At 37.6% G+C, this 22,184-nt stretch overlaps 1 protein-coding gene across 1 annotated transcript in view; it reads right to left on the bottom strand.

Annotated features, from left to right (window-relative positions):
- PKHD1 (PKHD1 ciliary IPT domain containing fibrocystin/polyductin) overlaps positions 1-22,184 on the bottom strand; it is a 477,573-nt gene that overhangs the window by 126,924 nt on the left and 328,465 nt on the right. Inside the window, exons 55-59 of the mRNA XM_054492265.2 lie at positions 15,798-15,952; positions 14,214-14,366; positions 8,816-9,694; positions 7,752-7,920; positions 5,410-5,567 (exon numbers count right to left, since the gene is read on the bottom strand). Of these exons, the coding sequence (XP_054348240.2) occupies positions 5,410-5,567; positions 7,752-7,920; positions 8,816-9,694; positions 14,214-14,366; positions 15,798-15,952 (1,514 nt within the window). The remainder of the gene's footprint in view (positions 1-5,409; positions 5,568-7,751; positions 7,921-8,815; positions 9,695-14,213; positions 14,367-15,797; positions 15,953-22,184) is intronic.

Below are 22,184 nucleotides of genomic sequence, written 5' to 3' on the forward strand. Positions count from 1 at the left end.
TGTGTGTGCGTGTGTGTGTATGTGTGTGTGTATGTATTTTATATATATATATTTTTTTATTTTTATATATATGTATTTTATATATATTTTATATGTATTTCATGTATATATTTTATATATTTTTTATATATATATAAAATACATACACACACATATATATAAAATATACTCATGTTATATACATACACATACACATATATATGTGTGCACGTGTATGTATATGTATTATATATATAATATATATAATTGTTTTAGAGACAGGTCTCACTCTGTCAACCAGGCTGGAGTGCAGTGTTGTCATCTTGGCTCACTGTAACCCCCGCCTCCCGGGTTCAAGCGATTTTCATCCCTCAGCCTCCTGAGTAGCTGGGATCACAGGCATGTGCCATCACACCTGGCTAATTTTTCTATTTTTAGTAGAGACAGATTTTCATCACATTGGCCATGCTGGTCTCCAACTCCAAACTTTGGGTGATCTGCCTGCCTCAGCCTCCCAAAGTGCTGGGATTATAGGCATGAACCACCGATCCCAGAATATTTTTTATTTGGAATTTTGTTTATGTACCTCTGGAATTTTTATTTGTTTATGTACCTAACCCTACTGGAACATAAGCTTGACGCAGCAGAAATGTTGCTTTGTTCATTCCTATAGCTTCCATGCTTAGAGAGGCTCTGGTAGACAGAAAGTAGGCAAAATACACTTGCCAAATGAATGAAAATGCCAATTTCAGCGTGTAGCATATAAAAGGTGCTCATGCAATGCTAGTTTTCATTTTACCTCCCTTCCGCTTTTTTTGTCATGGCTGAGAAATTGTTAAATGCTGTTGAAACTAAAGTTCTGATTTCTTTCTGCTGCCTCCCGACACTGCTGGTGCCCCACATGTGTGAACCGGGTTGTGAGGTGATGCCATCCATCTGTAGTCTGGGACAGACAGAAACTTGAGTTTGGAGCCAGAATGGAAAGCTCTGGTATCTGCCTAATTCTACCTGAATAGGACATTAATTTCAATGCTTCGTTCTTCTAAATGATTTTGAATGTTCAGATCATCAGATGCCTCCATAATCAAAAGAAATCCTTTCGAGAATAAAATGTAAATGGTTCTCAGAAGATCACCTGCTTGGCATGAGCTGTCTTGCTCTCTACTGTTATACATTTTTGCAAGTTGGCTGCACATGCAAACTTACAGATAAGTATAAAACAAAATTAGCAGCTCTCGTCTCCCCTGGCTACACACCCTGCATTACACAGATAGCAAAACCCACTGGCAGAGTGTTCCTCAGAGCTGATTCACACGGATGGTTTTTGCTCCTAATGCCAGAATATATGACAATATGCTGGAACCTGTGGATATCTGTCTGGGTGAGTAGTTTTTGTGTGAACTTATATGTGCAAATAAAATCTGTTATTTTCCAAATTAAAAGTAAACCTCAAAGGCAATGGACTCCAAATGACTTGGAGAGATATGTTTTAAAAAATATGGAAAGGATATAAGGGTCTGTTAAACTCAATGACATTTGGAATAAATATAAAATTCCAGTGGTCTCCATCTTCACCTTAGCTGCATTGCTTTCTCTGGTTTACTGAAGATGATCACAGATTCTTGTCTTGAAGTGAAAAAATACAAAATGGTCATTAACTATCCTAAGATTAAATCTGTGCTTTTTTCATCCAACAGACTGTGGACAGTAACTGGAAAGTAGCTAAGAGAAAATGGTTTAAAAATGAAAAGAAATTTGCATTAAGGAAGAACGGATTTACTCATACTTTGGAAGTCAAAGAAAAATACTGCAATCCTGTCAGCACCCGGAAGGCACCATTTACTATGTGCTGCCTCTTTCATTGCAAAAGGACACAGATTGCATTTTTAGTGCAGTAAACAGCAGATTCCACTGTGGGAATCCTTGCAGTTGGTACCTATAGCAACCTCATTTAAAATGTTATAAAGCTCTAAAACATCAGAAGTATAGGCAATCAGTCATATATGCCTCCATACAGATATTCAGCCACTCACACACATACATGCTTGTCCACACACTGATAAGTAAATCATGTGTAATATGATATTACTCATGGAGTTTTACCATTGAATCATGTTTGACAGCCATGGTAAAGAGCTGAGAAAAAGCAAATATTCTACCGTTGCAACCAGCAGCAAGAACATATTTGTGCCTAAATAGCGTATTACACCACCTGGTAAGCAACCACCTAAAAAGAACATTCTTATGATTTAAACATGGAGAATTTGACTGACATTTTAGAGTTTCTATTTGTAAGGGATGCTTTTGATGCCACACCCATGTATTTTTGGCACTCACTTTCATACACCAAAGGCTGCTACCACAAAACCTATGACTTCCTTCTGAAAAAGCTTTTTTTTCTTTTGATAACTTGGTATCAATGTTTTTCTCTCTCTTTTTTTTTCCTTCTGAGAGTTTTTGGTGGCCTCAAGGAAGAGCACAGTTAGCCTATGTTCAGAGAAAGCCAAAGGGCTGGAGAGTTAATGTCCCCAAAGCATCCCCCAAAGTCCTGACGGAAAAGAAAGGTAAGCTCCAAGACAGGGGAGCCAGGATTTGAAATATTAACACATGAGCTTCCCTGTGGCTTGGCTGGGATAATTTGGGGTGCTGTTCCCATGGTCTCCCGCAGTTCCCTATTAGACTTGAGCGCCAGGTTCCACAGTGGTAACCAGTTTGATAACACTTCCCTTATTGGCCTTATTTCTTTTCCTAGGATATTTCTTCACTTTCCTACTGGTGTTTTATGGGATCCCCCCCCCATTAAACTACTTGGATTCTAAGCCTTGTATCAGGGTCTGCTTCTGGGACAACCCAAACTAAGACACTGTCTTCAGTCTTTATTCCCTTCTGTTAGGATAAAATATAATTTTCATCAAATACTCTGGAACATACATCCCTTATGGATTCCAAAGAAATGGGATCCTCACCAAAAGCTCAAGTCCAGAAAAGTTCCACAATTAGGCATGTGCTTATTTTAACATATCAGAATGCTTCCCCCATAGCATAAATACCTGTAATGGTGGAGTAATTCTTAAAACCAATAGAAAACTTACTATAGAATGCCATTTGAATAGATCTAGGGGTAAATAGGAGGGTAGCCCTTTATCTTTTTTTCTTTTGCTACTGTCTTTTTAGTGCTACTCACATATTTTCTCAGTATAAATGTGTCCCTGAATTTCATTCTTCTGTGCAAAAAAAAATGTATTTGCTGGTTCTATTCAACAAATGCAACCAACACATTAAAATGAACACTTATTCAGCATTTCCATGCACTTGGCACTGACTTTAAAACCAATACTGTAGGCCTTACAGCTTTTCAATGTATTCCAGAGATAAGCCTTCAACATATGGAAAAACATAAAATAAATGTTAAAAAGTATAAATATTCAAGCATGAAATTTTATGGTAATTAAAAGAATTATATGTAGAAACAGCTCCAAATGTCAAATACTGTACTGTAGCAGTAGTTCAGGTGAAAACAAGTAAAAAGATACCTAGAACTATCTGCATTTTAGGCTTTCATATTACAGATAAATTCTTAAACCAGTGACCTGAAGGCCCCAGTTCATTCTGCATGCTCTTGGATGATGTGAAACAGCAAACTATTCTGGCTGGTTACTTATAATCCGTTCATTTGATCAGTCAAGCAAAATGTATTGAGTATCCTCCCAAATACACATCAGTGAGCAAAAAAAAAAAAAAAAAAAAAAAAATTCCTGCCCTCATGAAGTTTGTGTTCTAAAAAGGATAAACAGTACATTAACACAAGCAATTACATTTATAATATAATGTTAAGTACCACGACTCTAACGAACAATAAAGCAAGCATAGTAGAGCTACAGAAAAATGATCTCATGATTATTTTAGATAGGGTGGTCAAGGATGGCTTCTCTGAGGGTACCTTATTTGAACAGCAGGAACTAGCTCCCAAAGAAGTGAGAATAAAATATTCCAGGAAGGGGAAAAAGCCAGCACAAAGGCCCTGATGTAGGGATATGCTTACCATGTTAAACAAAAAATAAGAGACCAGGATAAGTAAGTAAAAGGCATGTCACAAGAGAGGAGGTGAGAGAGTGTGCAGGAACCAGGGGCTACAAGACTTACGGGCTTGTAGCTGGGACTTCATTCTGAATGGGTGGGAAGCTGAAAATATCCCTCTGGCGACTGTGTGAAGAATAGACTAGAGACTACAAAAGTAGAAGAAAGAAGACCAGCAAGGAGGCTATTCCCTCATCTAGTGAGAGACAATGGTGGCTAGTAGTAAAGGGAATGGTGAAAGTAGTAGTAGTGGAGGAAATGAGAAGTTTGAGTATTTGGGTTAGGAGAAAGAAAAATAAAAGATGACTCCCAGGTTTTTTACTTAAATAGCCCCATGAATGGAGGCACCAATTACTGAGGTACGGACAGCTAGGCAAGAAGCAGGTTGTAGATGGGGGAAGAGATCAAGAATCTTTTTGAGGCATATTGAGTCTGAGATGTCTACTATCTTTCCAAGTAAAGTCAGTTGGCTATACTAGACCAAATTTCAGGGTCGAGTCTAGGCTGAGGATATAAATTGGAAGTCATCAGCATTTGATGGTATTTCAGTCTTGGTCCTGGGGAGCAAAATTAGAGAAAGAAGGAAAAAGGTCTCAGGACATAGTCCTGTGACAGTCACACATTCAAAAATTAAAAAGGACAAGGGAGACCAGAAAAGAAATCTAAAAAGAATCAACTAATGAGATAGGGAGAAAACAGAAAAACTTCTTTACGTTTGACCGCAGCAGGTTCCAGCTGAACACAAATGGGAATTCAGAGTCAGCTTGTTAGTGGAAATAAAAAGACAACGATCTCTCCAGGGGTCCAGCCATAAAAATTGATATAAAAGGGGGCTTTGTTTGCATAAGCAAGAAGAGGAAGAAGTTTGGAGCACAGGCTTGTTTGGGGGAGAGTTGGAGAATGGAGAAAACGGAGACAAAACACATGACATCTACCCTACCATTGAGAGAGCACTTTAAGTCCTGACAGAAAAGAAAGGTAAGCTTAAAGAAAAAGGAGCTGGTTCCATGGCAGACCAGTATGAAACACTGAGCCTGACGGCTGCTTCAGGCCCAAGTGCCCAAGCTGGGCGAGGATTGTCCTCCCAGCTGTGCACTAAGTTGGGCATTGAGAATCTGCACTTTTGACATGGACACAGGCAATCTCATAGAGGGCACAGTAGTAAAGCTGTGAGATCACATAATGACTCAGCATTCCTTTAATACAGGTGAATTGGCAGCAGATTAGCACAGACTCCAACTCTAGAATTTAGGTCTTCACCAGTACATTTCATTCTCAATGAGCACAGCAAAACCAGCTCCTTCACAAGCACCGTTGCCTCTACCACAGGCACTGCATTCAGATATAGCTTACCTGCGTTGAAGAAGGATGCAGTCCATTCTGCCTCTGTTTTAGGAAATACAGAAACTGGTGGAGGCAGACCCAGGGCTCTCCCATCCAGATCCTTGAAGAGATATTTTCTTGGACTTACACAGTCTAATTCAGGACAGACTACTTTTCCTAAATCTTTCCTGTGAAGACAGTCAAAAAGCAACTCTTTCATTTCGTGATAAGCAGCAAGAAGAAAATATACATTGGTAGTGCTAATGTTGTATAAAATAAATTCAACAGATTTTTATTATTGATAATGTGTTACATAGATATAAAATAAAACTCTTTATGAAATAATTTATTTCCCAATTATATGGTCAAGAAGAAAGACATTCTTACTAACCAAATATTTTGGATATCTTACTATGTAATCTTTATATAGATTGCTGATTTTTTAAGAAGCAAGATACAACAAAATGTTCCTCTCATAACAACTGAACATAATATAATTATTTTTAGGAATTTCAGGGGTTTGCAGCATTTCAGAATTATTATTATAAATGTCAATTTTATTTATGCTATATACAAAGAAAAATAGATATTCTCATTCAACAAATATCTATTGAAAACCTACAAATGACAGGCTGGGTAACATGACGGTAATAAAGACAAACGTGGCATCTGCACTTTCAGAATTTAGAGTCAAGTGGGCTATATAAACAATTAATAGATAATTATAATGTTGACTTACAGAGAACTTATTTTATTTCCCCTAATCTAATGCTTTGAAATACCATTAGTAATAATATTAAATATTTATTGTATACCAACAATGTATTGAGTATTATCGGCACAAAGATTCAGTTGTTAATATCACATAGTACTATGATTTGAATGATGGTTCTTTCAAATTTCATGTTGAAAGTTAATCTTTAATGGAACAGTATTTAGAAGTGTGGCCTTTGGGAAGTGATAAAGCTGTGAGGACTCAACTCTCATGAATAAGACAGTACCCTTATAAAAGGGCTTGAGGATGAAGAGAGTACTCTCTTGCCCTTCCATTTCTTCTCCTATATGAGAACACAGCATTTCTCCCCTCTGGAGGATGCACAAACAAGGCACCATCTTGGAAGGAGGGAGAAACCTTCACCAGATACCAATTATGCCAGTGTTTGATCTCGGACTCCCCAGCCTCCAGAACTATAAGAAATAAATTTATGTCCAGGTGCAGTGGTTCAGCCTGCAATCCCAAAACTTTGGGAGGCTGAGGCGGGAGGATCACTTGAGCCCAGGAGGTCAAGGCTGCAGTTAGCCATTGTGCCGTTGCACTTCAACCTGGGTGACAGAGTGAGACCCCATCTCCAAAAATAAAATAAATAAATTTCTGTTCTTCATAAATTATCCAGTCTGTGGTACTTTGTTATAGCAGCACAAACAGACTAAGACATGTAGCTTTACAGCTATATCAACCCGGGGTAAGACATGAACATAAGGAAAATCGGATAGTAAATTTTAAAAAGTGACAAAATAACACAAATTGCCTATCTAATCATCTTTAGGTACCTAATCATGATTCAGGGACAGGCATCAAAAAGAGATTCATGTTAAGCCAAACACATGAATGTTCTAATTAGGGTGGCTTCTTTAGTTTTTTTTGTTGTTGTTTTGTTTTTTCTTCCAATAAAGGAGCTTGCCCCAGTGTTGTGGGAAAGAAAAAGTAATTCATTCTTCCTGTTTCTAACTTTCTACTCTCTTTCATGGCATAAAAAAATCCTATCTAATTTTCACATATTTGAATGAAACTCTTAGATCATATGCCAGAAAACAGTATTTACACCTGGTCTGAAATACCAATATCTGCTAGACCTCATAGTTCAGTTCAGAGATTCCTGTCAGCAGACACAATCTCCTTCTATCTACTAGTTCCTGCACAAAAGGCTCCCAAGGTCTCCTTCTGAAGACCACTGACACTTTACTCCAATGAAGAATGAAGAATTAGAGTCAATTTATTACCAGCAAGTTTGAAAACATCCCAAAGAAGTCTCTCTAATTGAGACAAAACAATAAAACAATATCAATAAAACTTGCACTTCATTACTTCTGCCTCTTTCATTAGCTAAAGAAAATCACATGGCTGAGTCCAGATTCAAGGGGGAGGGAAATAGCCCCTGCCTCTTTAGTGAGAGATATGTTAAAAATCATATATCACAAGGCATGAATATAGGAGGGGTAAACAATCGGTCATTAAGTTAATGTCCCTTACCATTCTAAGATTCATTTCTATTTCTTTGATGATTTTATTCCTTTTAAAAAACATGTTTAGGGTTTGAAGAATTGCCAAGTACTTCATAAATATGGCTTATTATAAATACTAGAAATTATACCTGGGTTGTAATGAAGGAAAGTAGAACTTGTTTTTATCTTTTATCTTTAGCATCCTGGTCCTCTCTGCTGTTATTGGGTGCATAATTCCACTGTTCTCTGCATTTGGTAGAATGCAGACATCCAGGTCATTGCTATAGCAACTCTTCACAAAACTAGAAAAGGTAACATCTGAAATTTTAAAAATATATATCATAACATTATATCATATAAACCACCAGCCATAAACATCGAATATACAACTAAATATTGTTATAATAATGTATACCCTAAGTTAGCTAAAGCTATCCAGGATAGCCTTAGGAGTTTACATACATCTTGATATAAAATATCTGTAGTTCTTCAATACATGGACATTGCGTGCGACAGAGAAGAGTATTTCAATACATTAAAGCTTTAAGAGCAATAAGGCTTTTCATTTGAGGCTTAATCAAAATCCATTCATTTTACAGAAAGACAAACCCACTGCCAGATAAACTAAGTAACAGGGGAGAGAGTACAATGGTACAAGAGATGTAATAGAAGATGAACTGCACCAGTCATGTCACAACTTTGATTTTAACCCTCACTGCTCAACCATCTACTAAGCAACTTCGGATGAGACACAACTTCTACATTTCAATTTCCTCACTTGTATAATAGGAAAAATAACACCTAACCAAGACAGTTCTTATGTAATCAAGTTAAATAACTGCTGTGTTAGCCGGGAGTGGTGGCTTATGCCTGTAATCCCAACACTTTGGGAGGCTGAGATGGGATGACTGCTTGAGGCCAGGAGTTTGAGACCAGCCTGGTCAAGATAGCAAGATCCCATCTCATTATATTCAAATTTTAAAAATTTTTATTAAAAAATAATAGTTGTTGTAGAAAGCTCTTCAATATGTATAAAGCAGTGACTTTTGTAAGAAATTATAAACTACCATTGTGGCTATCAATACTCAGCAGGTTGGACAGCAAGCACTAGACCACAACGTACCTTTTTGTTGATAAAGTTTCAGAATGCTATTAAAAATTTTATTAATGGATGTATGAAATGGCACTGCCTAGATAAAATAAAACATCTTACCTTGAAGTTTCGTGATTCCTGAAATTGAACGGTCATTCCTCACTTTGTGCCATGGCTCCTGAGGCCACTGATTTGGTTCTGAGGTGAATACAGGCCACAGAATACCAACTCGACCTCCCCTTGGATTGGAAGGAGCTCTATCTGTTGATGTCAAGTTGGCTGAGTGAGGCTTCACTTTGTCCTGAATGCAATCAAAAGAAGAGCTGGTGGCCACAATGACAGAATTCCTAAGCACAATCTGCACTTTTTTGATGGAATTTTGTGGAGCAGAAAATACATACACTACTGCCAAAAGACCAATAGTATTGTCTACCAGGGTAATGTTCTCTATCTCCACGCTGTTCTCTACATGTAACATGGCACCATAGTCAAAGTTCTTGAAAGCCAAGAAGCCAGAGATTCTGGTACAGTTGTCAAGTCCACTTTCCTTATAGAGATGAAGGCCATGAAGATTTGAATGCGCCACATTGTCAGACCAAAGCAGTTCACAAGAGGAGCACTTGTGGCCTCGGATGTGAAAGCCAAGTCTCTCTGATCCTGCCACAACGTTGCCATGGAGGTTGATGTCCTTTACCTGGTTCACTTTGATTCCTGCCACCCAAATGGTGGACCACGCTGGCTGTGTCATCAGAACCACAAGGTTATTAGTGACAGTATAGGCCTGACCCTCTAAATCTATGCCATGGCCAGTTGTGCCAAACACAATATTGTCATTTAAAAGTACCCCATGACTGGCAGCTGCATGAATGCCCCCGCCACAGCTCTGGTGCAGAGTAGATGATATGATCCAGGATCCTGCTGATACATTACTGAATTCAACAGATGAGTACAATGGTGACCCAAAGTTCTGAATTTCCACATTAAGAAGTTGAAGGACACCTATAAACAAATGCATGTCATCAGGTACTTTCCTCTTCCCCACAAAAGGCTGAAGAATGGCCCATTTTAGGGCATTAAGATATGAAGATTTTTAATGAAAATGTAAGTTTATTCTCAACACCAACATTATATTTCACACCATAGATTCTCAACTAAAAATGTAGGAATCATTACAAGTATCACATTAATGCCTGAATTGCATGTGCAGTCTGAAGAGTCTGGTGATAGGACAGGGAAAAATGAGAGGAGAAATAGGAAAGAGGCAAACTTTGGGGATGGGCATGGCTAAGTTTAACGATTCTGTGTATTTGTTGGGGGCCGGGTCAAAGAACTGGGTAAGAATAGATTCTGGGTTTCTGGCCCTTCACCTCAAAGTCAAGTCTCCCTCTCAGTGTCTCAGTGACACCACGTGAAAGGCCACAGCCATTCCCATGAAGACACTGTACAAATGCATATTAAGCATTTCTGAAGGAGAGTATGAGTGCAAAATTTCCTTCTGCTCAGTTGATGTCCAGAAGGATGATATTCAATACATGCTTCTGATTAAAACATGGTAGGAGCAATAACATGCTTTTAAAATCACTTTAAAGATTCTGTAAAACCTTTTCAATATTTTTATCCTGACTACACTTTATTCACTGTTTCATTTTTATAATAAGATTTTCTATATCTTTTATGTGAGGAGAAAATAGTGAATTATTTACTCTCATTTGTAGTTTTATTTGTACTGTTTTAAATAGATATTATTAAAACACACTATAAAATACAGCCAGTAGGTTGATTTAAAAATACAATGATTCAGCATACATACTCTTGGTAAAATTAATAATAACATGATTCTAGATGAATTAATATGAAATAATAATGAGGTGAATTAAAAACTTTAACTCTCATAGAACACTCATTATTTGCAGACACTGTTCTAATTCTTATTCATTTATTTATTCATACTCCTAATTTTCAAAAAAATCCTATGAGGTAGATAGAATTATTATCCCCATTTTACAGATAAGGAAACTGAGGCAGAGAAGAGTGAACTAACAAGCTAGGACTTAAACTTAGGCATATGGATGGGAAGCCGCACTATCAACCCTAAGCAGGCATCCTGGAAAGACAGGAAGACTTGGTGGTACAAAGGTAGCATCTCTGCATTATGATTCAGATAACTGCCCTATAGCTATGAGCCCATAATTAGTTGTGTGTCCTTTGCTAGGTAGGTCACAACTTTGGCTCCTTTTATTTCATTTTTTAAGGTACTGACTAAAGTAAACTACAAAGTTATTTATCTCATTAAAAATAAAGGAAGCAATACATTTGAAGTTTCTGTTTCACTGTTTTAATAATAGTATTAATAGTATTTAAGGTTCAAAGACAGTAGAGCCTAAACCCCTCATTTCTCCACTACCTTTTCAGAAATGAGAAACTAGAACCCTTGCAAATCGGCTGCCATGAAGAAGCGAGTCCTTTTGAGAAAGACAGGCTAAGTAGAGGACCTATACGTCTACTTGGGGCCAGGCAACAGGATTCCGACGTATCTAAATTTCTCAATGGGTGCTATTGAGGAGGCATTCGTAGATGGTGTGGACATATTCACAGAACAATAAAACATCCAAAAGCTATTTCTTGGGCAATATCCCTCACCAATAATACACAGCTGAAAGGGCTGGCAAACCTGCTTTGTAGAACTTTGGCACAAAGAACACCAAATGCAAGCATAAGTCCATACATAAATAGCTTATTTTTAGCATTTAATGTGATTTTAGGATCTCTGTCAAGGCAACATGTCAGTATTATTGTTATTTCCTAGGTTTCTTATAAAGGATATTACAGTGGAGATAAATAAAGAGATGGGTAGGGCACAGAATGAGGGAGGGGCATGCAGCTCCCATACCCTCCCTGGACATGCCACCTTAGTCTAGGAAGCTCCACAAGTTCAGCTATCCAGAAGCTCTCAGGATTATTTTAATTAACAGGTTTTTTCATGTCTTATACGTCCATGGATTTGATTCATAGTTTTAAACCGTACAAGGTCTTTTTACTTCTGTGCACGTTAACCAATGACTGAAAATTAATCAATTAGTAAAGACTTAAAATGTCTTGAGCATTAAATAAAGAATTATGCAATTTTTTTTGAGACAGAGTTTCACTCTGTCACCCAGGCTGGAATGCAGTGGCATGATCTCAGCTCCCTGCAACCTCCATCTCCAGGGTGCAAGTGATCCTACCACCTCAGCCTCCCAAGTAGCTGGGACTACAGGTGCACGCCACCATGCTTGGCTAATTTTTATATTTTTAGTAGAGACAGGGTTTCACCATGTTGGCCAAGCTGGTATCGAACTCCTGACCTCAAGTGATCTGCCCACTTCAGCCTCCCAAAGTGCTAGGATTATAGGCATGAGCCACCGTGCCCAGCCTGAATGAAGCAATTATTTTATTCACAACTATTTTCCTATTTTTCCTTTTGAAAATCACTACTGAAAAATATTCCAGCAAGTTAAGTACAACTTGCTGGGTATTATTCAGGAAGAGAAGAACGATGGAGCCCTCCAATATAAAAGTAGGACTCAAAAGTCTTAGCCTGCTTTTCTGGTCTATAACAAATCAGTACCCATATCTGGCATCCCTGACCTACACCTGCAGATCCCTTCTTATTCAGGCGCTGGACTATGTTATAGAAAAATGTAAGCATTCTTAATGCAGGGTATAAACCTGAATTGAATTCTGGAACAGAAAAAACTGATAAAATTTGAAGAAAGTCTTGAGTTTAGCTCATGGTCATGTACCAATGTTAATGTCTTTGTTTTGACAAATATACTAGTATTATATCAGCTATTAATGGAAGAAAATTGAGTGAAAGGTATACAGGATCTCTCTATACTACCTTTGCAGCTTTTCTATAAATCCAAAATTATTAGAAAATTAAAAGTTTAATTAACAAGAACCAGGCTTGAATCTACCACTTACTAGTTGAATGACTTTCCTTACTCTTCATTAATATTTTTCATTCATATTTATTAAGTACCTAATGTACAGCAGTTACCACACTAGGAAAACAGATGAAAGACCTATTTCTCACCTCAAGGAGTTTATAAGCTAATGAAGGAGCTACATAAATAAATAGGCAATTGTACTATAGACTCTATTTCCTGTAATAGGAATATAAAATTCTCCTATGAGGATTTTAGGATTAAATAAGATAAAATTTTCACTGTGTGAAAACCAGCACAGTTTCTGGTCCATAAGAAGCACAAAATAGAGTTTCTGTTTCCCTTCCCCAGGGGATGATTTAAGGATCAGCACTGTTAGAAGTTTAGGATCAGGTCAGTCTTGCTGCTGGTTCTGCTCTGGCTTGGTGCTCAGCTGTAAGAACTGGCCTTCTGTCCTGTTCCTGTGACCATGCTCCAGCTTGGCCTGTGGTTTCAGTTAACTGGGGCCTTATCTTACTCTCTCCTTCCTGATTCCCCATCTTCCTCAACCTTCGAATGGTCTATTCTTAAAAGATTTGAACCAGCCTTTGTCTCCATCATCTAGAGCAGGGTTCTCAACCTCAACACTATTGACATTTGGAGGCAGATACTCCTTTCTTGTGGGTGGCCGTCCTGTGCATGCTAGATGTTTGGTACTACCCATACATGCCAGAAGCTCCCTCAAGTTGTGACAAGTAAAAATGTCTCCAGATATTGCCAAATATCACCTGGGGTAGCGGGCAGAAATCACCACTGATAAGGGCTTATGGAGACAGAGCTTGTTCTATTAACTAGAAATCTTAAATGTTTGATTTAAGGTCCAAACACTGCCCTTTACAAAACTGGTAAAATAGTTGTGCCAACAAACAGTGTCCCATACTGAATATATTTGGGAAGTGTTTAGATCCTTTATTCTCGGCCTTCCCCAGGCCTTTATATATTCATGTACACAACGATTTTCTAAGTTGGAGCTACAGTGACAACCAAACTATTTGATCAGGAAAGAACTTTGGAATAATGTATAAGGAACACAAGTTTAAGAAATGAGGTCCTAATCAAATAATTTTGCAGCATTCCAAAAGGGCTAAAACTTGAAAGAAACAAGAAAGATTGAACTGATCCTTAAAGCAGTCTAGAATATGGAAATCATTTTTATTTAAATTTATGCTATTAATTTATAGCATGAACTGATGCCTGCCATCAGATATAGCATGCTACTGGGAAAGAGTAATAGAAATTCAGGAAAGAGATAAAATTGAAGTGGTCATTAAATCATCTATAATTTCAAAGCAAAGGAAATTTCACATCTGCTGAAGATGTTTTCTTTGAGGTAAAATGTGCATATGTGCTGATCGCTAGTATATTATTTTAACATCACACTGATAATTAAGCACAGATTAGGACTGAAAATTCATAGCTTCTCCAAGCACAAAGGAACTATCTCATTTGAACATTTTGTTTTATAAATGAAAATTCTCACAGTTGGGATTTCTGGGTGTCCCAGATGAACAGGCTCCAACTGGTAATGCCTAGTTACTTAAAATTTCATTTACCTGAAAATTCTTCTCCGCTGGACTTCCTGAAGGACCCCACAAACAGTCTCCCCCTACATGATACGTCAGGCTGAATTTGTATATTTCGGGTCAACAGTCCAACCTCAGCAGCCAAACGAATGTGTCGGCCATCCTCTGTGACATGTACACTTCCTGGGGCAATAGGAGTTGGGGAAAAAAAAAACTTTAAAAACCTATTTCAAAAATCACTAGCTGGGGACCCAGCAAACCTGAGAAATGAAAACATCCTTTCCCCTCGGAAGTTCTACCAACATTAAGGTCTGCTTTTCCTCGGGCATTCTCCACAAAGGTCAGCTGAGAAATAAAATAACCCATTCACTTGTCTCTCTTTGGGATCAGAGTCAGAGTGTTTGAGCAAGAATTCATTTCTTCTTAATAACTGTGGGTACTGGGACAGGTCACTGGTTCAGGGAAGTCAGGGCAGATCTGTCCAATTAGTGGGGTCCCCAACCTCCTGCCTTAAATCGGTCAGCGTGAGACTTCAATGTTGGGTTGTACATTGTCCGTGGACCTCTTTCATGAGAGTGAGGAGTCCCAGATCAACTGAGGCAGTGACAGAGCAAAAGCAGCTGTGTGTAAAAGGAAAGCGAGAAGCAGCACCAGGCAGCAGCAGCGCCCTCTCATGGTGGATCTTCCTCTCATCACGGCCTGAACAGCTTCCATAGCAGTGGGAACTAAACATCTTGCTAGTTTGTTTCACTGTCTACCATTTGCATTTCACCTTGCATTTTACTGAAATCATTGCTGAAGATTTCTTTTCTCTTTGCCACTTATCAAAAAAGAAATCCTCCTGGGAACATTGATTTAGACAGAGCTTTAGACATTCCTGGTGAAACTGTGGATTTGCCTCTCACGTATCAGAGACAAAAAGACATTCTCCATCCCCTTTATTTCCACAGTTTATTACTGATTAGCTATATCTCCTGGATTAGATTTATTTATTAGACTGAATCAGGAAGGTTATTGTGATTTATTATTTATGTGTAGTACATTCTAACTGTGTATTGTGTATAAAAATATTTGGTACCTTTTTTATTTTAAAAAAGGTCTGGGCTTTTTTCTTTCATTTTTTGCAGTAATAGTAATAGTAGTAGTTAATCCATAAAATGTACTTCATGTCAGGAAGGACACATTTCTAAGTATGGAAAATGAAATCATTATTTACAGTAACTACAATATTCTAAGGGATTATAATTCAATGTGTCAGGAAATAAACTGGAAACTCAGTGCCCATGAGTTTCATTCTGGCTTAGCCAGAAAACCACCCAGTGACCTTGAACAAGACTCAACCCTTCTGCTCTTAGACTTGCCATTATAAATAAAGAGCAAAATGTGTGTGCATGTGTATGTGTGTATGTGTATAACATCCAAGTATTCTTTAAAAATAAAGCAACAAAATTAATGAAGGAATAGAGATAAGACCATGTAGCATGAGTCTAGGGCAACAGGAAGGCATTGTTCTTCCCCTCTGAATGGCAATCAGATCTAAGGTCCCCAGCTAGGTTACCAAACATGGTCTTCCTGGCTCATTCACTTACCTTAACCAACAAACCAAAGCCTTACCAATGTGCCGGTGTTTGAGCTGTTCATAGATCCTCACATGGTGGCCCTTGACTTCTTTCACAGTGAGGACCTCTGCTTCATGAGGCTCATAAGAAGAGGAGCTAAGGACAATTTTGTCATGGGGGCGCCAATCCACTGCATCTTCTACTATAATTCTGTAACAGCATAAAAATGGCATTGGATATACTAACAGTGCAGCACAAATCATCTATTAACTCCAGAGCAAGAAAAGGAAATCCACTGCGACCAACATATCCCACCAGAGAAACTGAAATAGAAATAAGACATGACAGTGGAAAAAGGCTTTTGCAAAGTTTAATTTAGCTAATGGAGTCAGTTTTCTGGCTTGAAAATGTATATGTTACGGAGACAGTGAAGATATTCCATGACCCCTGAAATACAACAAAGGAATAAGGAACAATAAAAGTTCCAGAGGTTAGTACACATGTCTACATCAGCAACCTTCCTTCTGGATTAGGGAACGGATTCAATAATAACAGCATTTCAGAAGAGAACTTTTCTCTAATTTTCTAAAGAAATATAATGCCATTTTTCGACAACTTTGAACATTTTGGACAACTTTTCATCATGTGTTACAAATCCTACCTTCATGATGAGACAGATGCAAGTGTGAATCGTGGAGGTGTCACTTACTAGCTGTGTGACCTTGAGAAGTCACTTCACTCCTCAGCTTCATATCCTCATCTGAAAAGTGCTATATTTGTTCTTTCTGTCTTCTCTTTCATCACATTATGAAACAATGAGGATTGTGTTCATTTTTGGTGTTTTTCAAGACACGCATTGAATACAGTTTCTGTTCAGTCTTTCAATGCCACCTAGCATTCCCTCTGAATATGACTGTTTTATTTTCTTCATAGTCATTACCAACTTCAACACCATGAATTTAATTGCCTGCTTCATTAGCTAATGCCCAAAGTTTAGCAAGCTTTGATAAAGAGTCTCCTCTATAGTGAATGTTCATTCAGACAACAGTGTCCATGTGCAGGGCATTCAATCATGCAACCTTTATTGACTGAGCAAATCTTATGCACCAGACAATATAGTAGATGCTAGAGACATACGATAAATAAGACGTATGTTATTTGTATTAAAATACATAACTTAAATTCTGCCTAGCACATATATTTAAAGAGTCTACTGTATGGGTGTGTATTACACAGTATTCCGTGTAATACTATGGGAGTACATATTAATAATACAGATGTTTAATATATAGTATTAAGCCCCCAAAAGGAAACATAAATTAAACCTAATCATTTGTAAGCCAATGGCATGAGTCTAATAAATGAAATATTATAATTAATTCATATCTACGTACCTAAGGTTGGAGAAAGAGTTATAGAGGACAAAAAACTACTATCAATTGATGCAACTTTAATGAAGGAATTTAGAGTCTTAGCTCTGTTCCCTGATTTGCTATGACCTCCTAGAAAACTCCCAGTTACAGAATATTCAAGCAACACAAGCTTTGAAAGGCAAGGAAACTAAGTTCCAAATAGATTTAAATAACTAAATGTAAGACTAGATAAATATATGGAGCCAGTGATTGAATTAGGACAAAGGAAGACTACCGATGAAGTCCAGCATTTTTTCCACTAAATAATCTCATTTTGCCTGTCTCATTTTTAGTTCTTCAGGTGCTAAATGGTATTAGAAAAAGAGTATTCCCACATTTCATGATCTATGAAATTACAAGAAGTCTATGATCCATACAATGGAATACTGTATAGCCATTTTGAAAGTATCTTGTTGAAAAGCACTGAATTACAAGAAATTTTGTTCATGATGTATTGATTTCAAAAAGCGGGACATAAAATAATATGCTCCATTTTTTAATAAAAATAATACATGCACAGAAAATAGGAAAGATGCATGTTAAAATGTTAGCCTACCTATGGATGGTAGGATTATTAGTGATTTTCACTTAAATCTCAATTTTCTAACTTATCAGGTAGTATATTGTAGTTAGGGGAAAAAAAAGTCAATCTGCTGTATAATTGAAATTAATCCTTTACTTCATAGTTAGTATTTCTCAGTAGTCCCCAAGCTTTTTGGCACCAGGGACCAGTTTTGTGAAGACAATTTTTCCACAAGGGAGATGGATTCGGGATGAAACTGTTCTACCTCAGATCAAGCATTAGATTCTCATAAGGAGCACGCAACCTAGATCCCTCACATACACAGTTCACAATAGGGTTTGCATTTTTATGAGAATCTAATGACCCCTGATCAGGCAGGAGGTGGAGCCCAGGCAGTAACGCTCCCTTGCCCACCACTCACTTCCTGCTGTGCGTCCTGGTTCCCGATAGGCTAAGGACCTGTACTGGTCTGTGGCCCTTCCTGCTGTGCGTCCTGGTTCCCGATAGGCTAAGGACCTGTACTGGTCTGTGGCCCTTCCTGCTGTGTGTCCTGGTTCCCGATAGGCTAAGGACCTGTACTGGTCTGCGGCCCTTCCTGCTGTGCGTCCTGGTTCCCGATAGGCTAAGGACCTGTACTGGTCTGTGGCCCTGGGGGTTGGGGACCCCTGACCTAGATAATCTTATTATTATTATGTATATTGTTGAATAAAGCTCTTCAAATAATAGGTCACTATAATATTCTGAAAAGCTTCATGTGAAAGTGAGATTAAAATTCATCCACATGAGATTTTTTAGGGCAGTATTCTGTGTAATACTATGGGAGTACATACACATGATCACACATTTGTAAAAATCCATAGAATTGTTTAACATTGAACACTAATGCAAATTTGAAACTCATAAAGCCTCATTTTCTAACTTCCTTATATAAGCCATCTGCTCCAGCCAGATGAATCCGTTCACTGTCCCCTACTTTGCTCTTCAGGTCTCTCATTCTTGAAAATTGACACAAGTCACTGTGGTCACTATGCCTTCAAGAAGTCTTCAATGGGAGTCTCTTTCCACTGAATGCCCAAAGCCTCCCCACTTTCTGTACCACCATCAATTTGACATAACACATGCTGTTTATTGCCTTGTGACTGATTTTGTACTCTTGTCTTCTGTGATCATTCAACTTTTATATTGTTCATTGATATTTAATAAAAATAAGACTATATAAGGCCAGGTAGAGTGCCTCTTGCCTTATAATTCCAGTACTTTGGGAGGCTGAGGCAGGAAGATCACTTGAACCCAGGAGTTCGAGACCAGCCTGGGCAACTAGAGTGATCCCATCTCTACAAAAGTGAAAAGAAAAAAAAAAATTAGCCTAGCATGATGTCACGCACCTGTGGTCCCAGCTACTTGGGAGGCTGAGGTGGGAGGATGGCTTCGGCCCCTGAGGTTGAAATTGGAGTGAGCTATGATCATGCCACTGTACTCCAGCAGCCTAGGCAACAGAATGAGACCCTGCCTAAAAAGAAAGAGAGAGAGAGAGAAAGGAAGAAGGAAGGAAAGAAGGAAGGAAGGAAGGAAGGAAGGAAGGAAGGAAGGAAGGAAGGAAGGAAGAGAAAACAAAGCAAACCAAAAAAAACCCACTATCTAAACCCCATAGCACCTAACAATGTTCTAGGAATTATTAAAATTATTAGTTCAAACTTTACATTAAAAACATGAATGAACTTAGTCTGACCTTTTCTGTTTTGGCTTCCCAAACCTTATGAGTTCATTAAAATGTATCTTTCCTCTATACTCCTGAAGTCTTTCAGGTTCTATACATCATGAGAACCATACACAGATGTCAAAGGAGCATTGCCCCTTCCACTTCTATGTCCATACAGCAACAGTGGTAACTTCAGAGGAAATTGGGGTCTCAGTATCAATAGCCTAGTTGGTTCTGCTAGTCAAATGTCAGTTTCCCTTAAATTCCAACATCCACTTTTCCTAGTTCCAGTCTTCAAACATTATGGTTACCCTTCAATCATACGAAGAAATCTTAGCTTAATGACTGGCTCAAAATCCCAGCTGTATTCTATGCCTCTGATTAGTATGACTCCTAGAGCTTCAGGGAAGAGGGGAGACTTGCTTGTTGTTATGAGCAAAACATACCTCAAATAATAAATAAACAAAAAATTAAAAGACTTTTTTTCAACATAATTGTACCTAAATGGAAACCATATGAGAAGAGAGAAGAAATTATGAATAATCACTGTGAAAGTCTTTTTAAAGATAACTCTAAGAAAATATAAACAAAATATCAGTACAGTTTCTTTATTTTGGCATAACTTTTGACCTAGTTCAGAGAAAAATAATATTTACTAGTCAAAAATATAATACTTTATTTACAGAGAATTTTAAAATGCTTCAAAATTTGATTTAAAAGTTTTTACAAAAATGTGTAAGACATTCACGTGTAAACACCTACGACTTAAATGAATTTGTTAACACTTGTAAGATCTTAATGATAATAACTGCATTTGACCACAGGCTCAGAGTGTACAGATCACAAAACATGCCCCGTCTCACCTGCACCCCCAGGAATAGGGATGGCCACAGATTTCTGAACTCTACTAACATTTAGTCTTTTTCATTTTGTAACTTCAGTTTAAAATTTTTCTATCAGTGCCATTAAAATGTAATGAGGATTCTCAGACTGTATTAGTCTAAGCTTGATAGTGAAGAAATCGAATTCTATAATGATGCTGGTAAAGATGGTGAGTGACAACAATTATAGCTATAGTCAATAGCAATTATTTGTCTACCTGACTTCCTCTCTGCTTCATTCCAGGAAATCCCTCACACCTCATCTGAGAACTGCTCCCATCCACTATACTGAAATCTGTGAGAGCTGCAGGTTAAAGTCCCACAAACCCTTCAACAAAGGCTGGGCATAGGATCCAACCTGCATTCATTCACCAAAATCCTTCCCCTGGAATTTTGAATGAAACTGAGAGGAATTAGTAGTAACCTCCTCACTGGTGGTAAAACTAGGAAAAGCCAAACAGATCTGAGTTCACTTGCACCATATAGAATGAAGAAAACTATTCTCCAGTAGAAAAAAAAAAAAAAGAGGTTGAAATAAAGAAGTAAAAAAGTAGAGGAGGAGAGGAAGGGCTTGATACAGTCTTCAAAATGGCTTAAGAAGGGTTACTTTTACTTGTACTTTCCACTTAAAGAGTCCCGATTGCCACAATAGCTACCCTGTCTTAAGGCTTACACTGTGCCAGAAACTGGGCTTAACACTTTATATGCATTAACTCCCTCAATCCTTATAACTATTCTATTAGCTAGGTATTGTTACTCACGTAATTAAAGAAAATAAAACTGAGGCTCAGAGAGAGTAATTTACTCAAAGTTACAACTTTAGCTAACTACCTAACTAGAATTAGTCTGCCTGCCCTCAAAGTTCAAACTCCTTTTCATTGCAGAATATATTTCCAACATACCTTCCAAACATATGCCTTTCACCAGCATCATAATAGTAGTGAATTTGGGAATAGGACCCAGTAGTTTATTGGACCTCTAACATATGAAAAAAAATCACCATCTTTTAGAGGTTACATATGTGATCCTGAACTCTTGCCAATGAATGCATAAGGCCACCAACTCTATATTCTAACACTTGAACTAAGTTGTTATAATAATAGTTTGAGGAATGAGCAAAATAAATTATAGTAGTATTTGAAATTAAATTCAAGATTCTCTCATTTGTTAGATAATATGCCATTGAACCAAGAAGCTCAATAAGTTCTGATTTCTAGAAAATACACATCAAGTCAATGTAGCATGCATTTATTGGAGCCCTTCTTTATGTTCTGCTGTGCACTAGACACTAATATACCAAATCAACAATAACAAAAATATATCTCTCCCCTATAGAAGCCACTTGGAGGAACAGGACACACAAATGTTAAACATCTTAGTGCTATGTTTTTCTTAAAATTACAAATCATAAAATCATATCTTACGTTCAGATGATGTGAAAATTTGTAGAGCCGGGGATACCTAAAGTCCTGTGTCTGATGTAATGGAATCTTTAAGGATAAGTAGGAAGTTACAGAGTCAAGGTGGAGATGCAAGAATACTGCATCTGATACTCTTATTTCATTTATTAGGTACTTAAGGAGCCAATACAAAAGTTATTGTAGAGAGCCATGGCTGAAGTGCTGAAATGAGAATGTAGCAGATGGGAAAGAAAAAAGAAATATTCCAAATAAAATATATACAAAGAACACATCGTTAATTTAACATAGGAGATAAAGGAATAGATATAATCAATTATGACATTCAAATTTAAAGGTTTAGGGCCTGGAGAAAAGGATGAGGTAACAAATGACTTGATTTCTTCTTCAGTTCACAGTTTCTTCCTTGTAAATAACAGACTATGTTAATAAATCACTTCAGACACCTCATACCTGTCAAAATTACCAAAACAGTGAAAGATAACAAAGGTTAGTGAGGACGGAAAGAG

Source organism: Pongo pygmaeus, chromosome 5, assembly GCF_028885625.2.
Source record: "Pongo pygmaeus isolate AG05252 chromosome 5, NHGRI_mPonPyg2-v2.0_pri, whole genome shotgun sequence".
NCBI classification, from domain to species: Eukaryota; Metazoa; Chordata; class Mammalia; order Primates; family Hominidae; genus Pongo; species Pongo pygmaeus.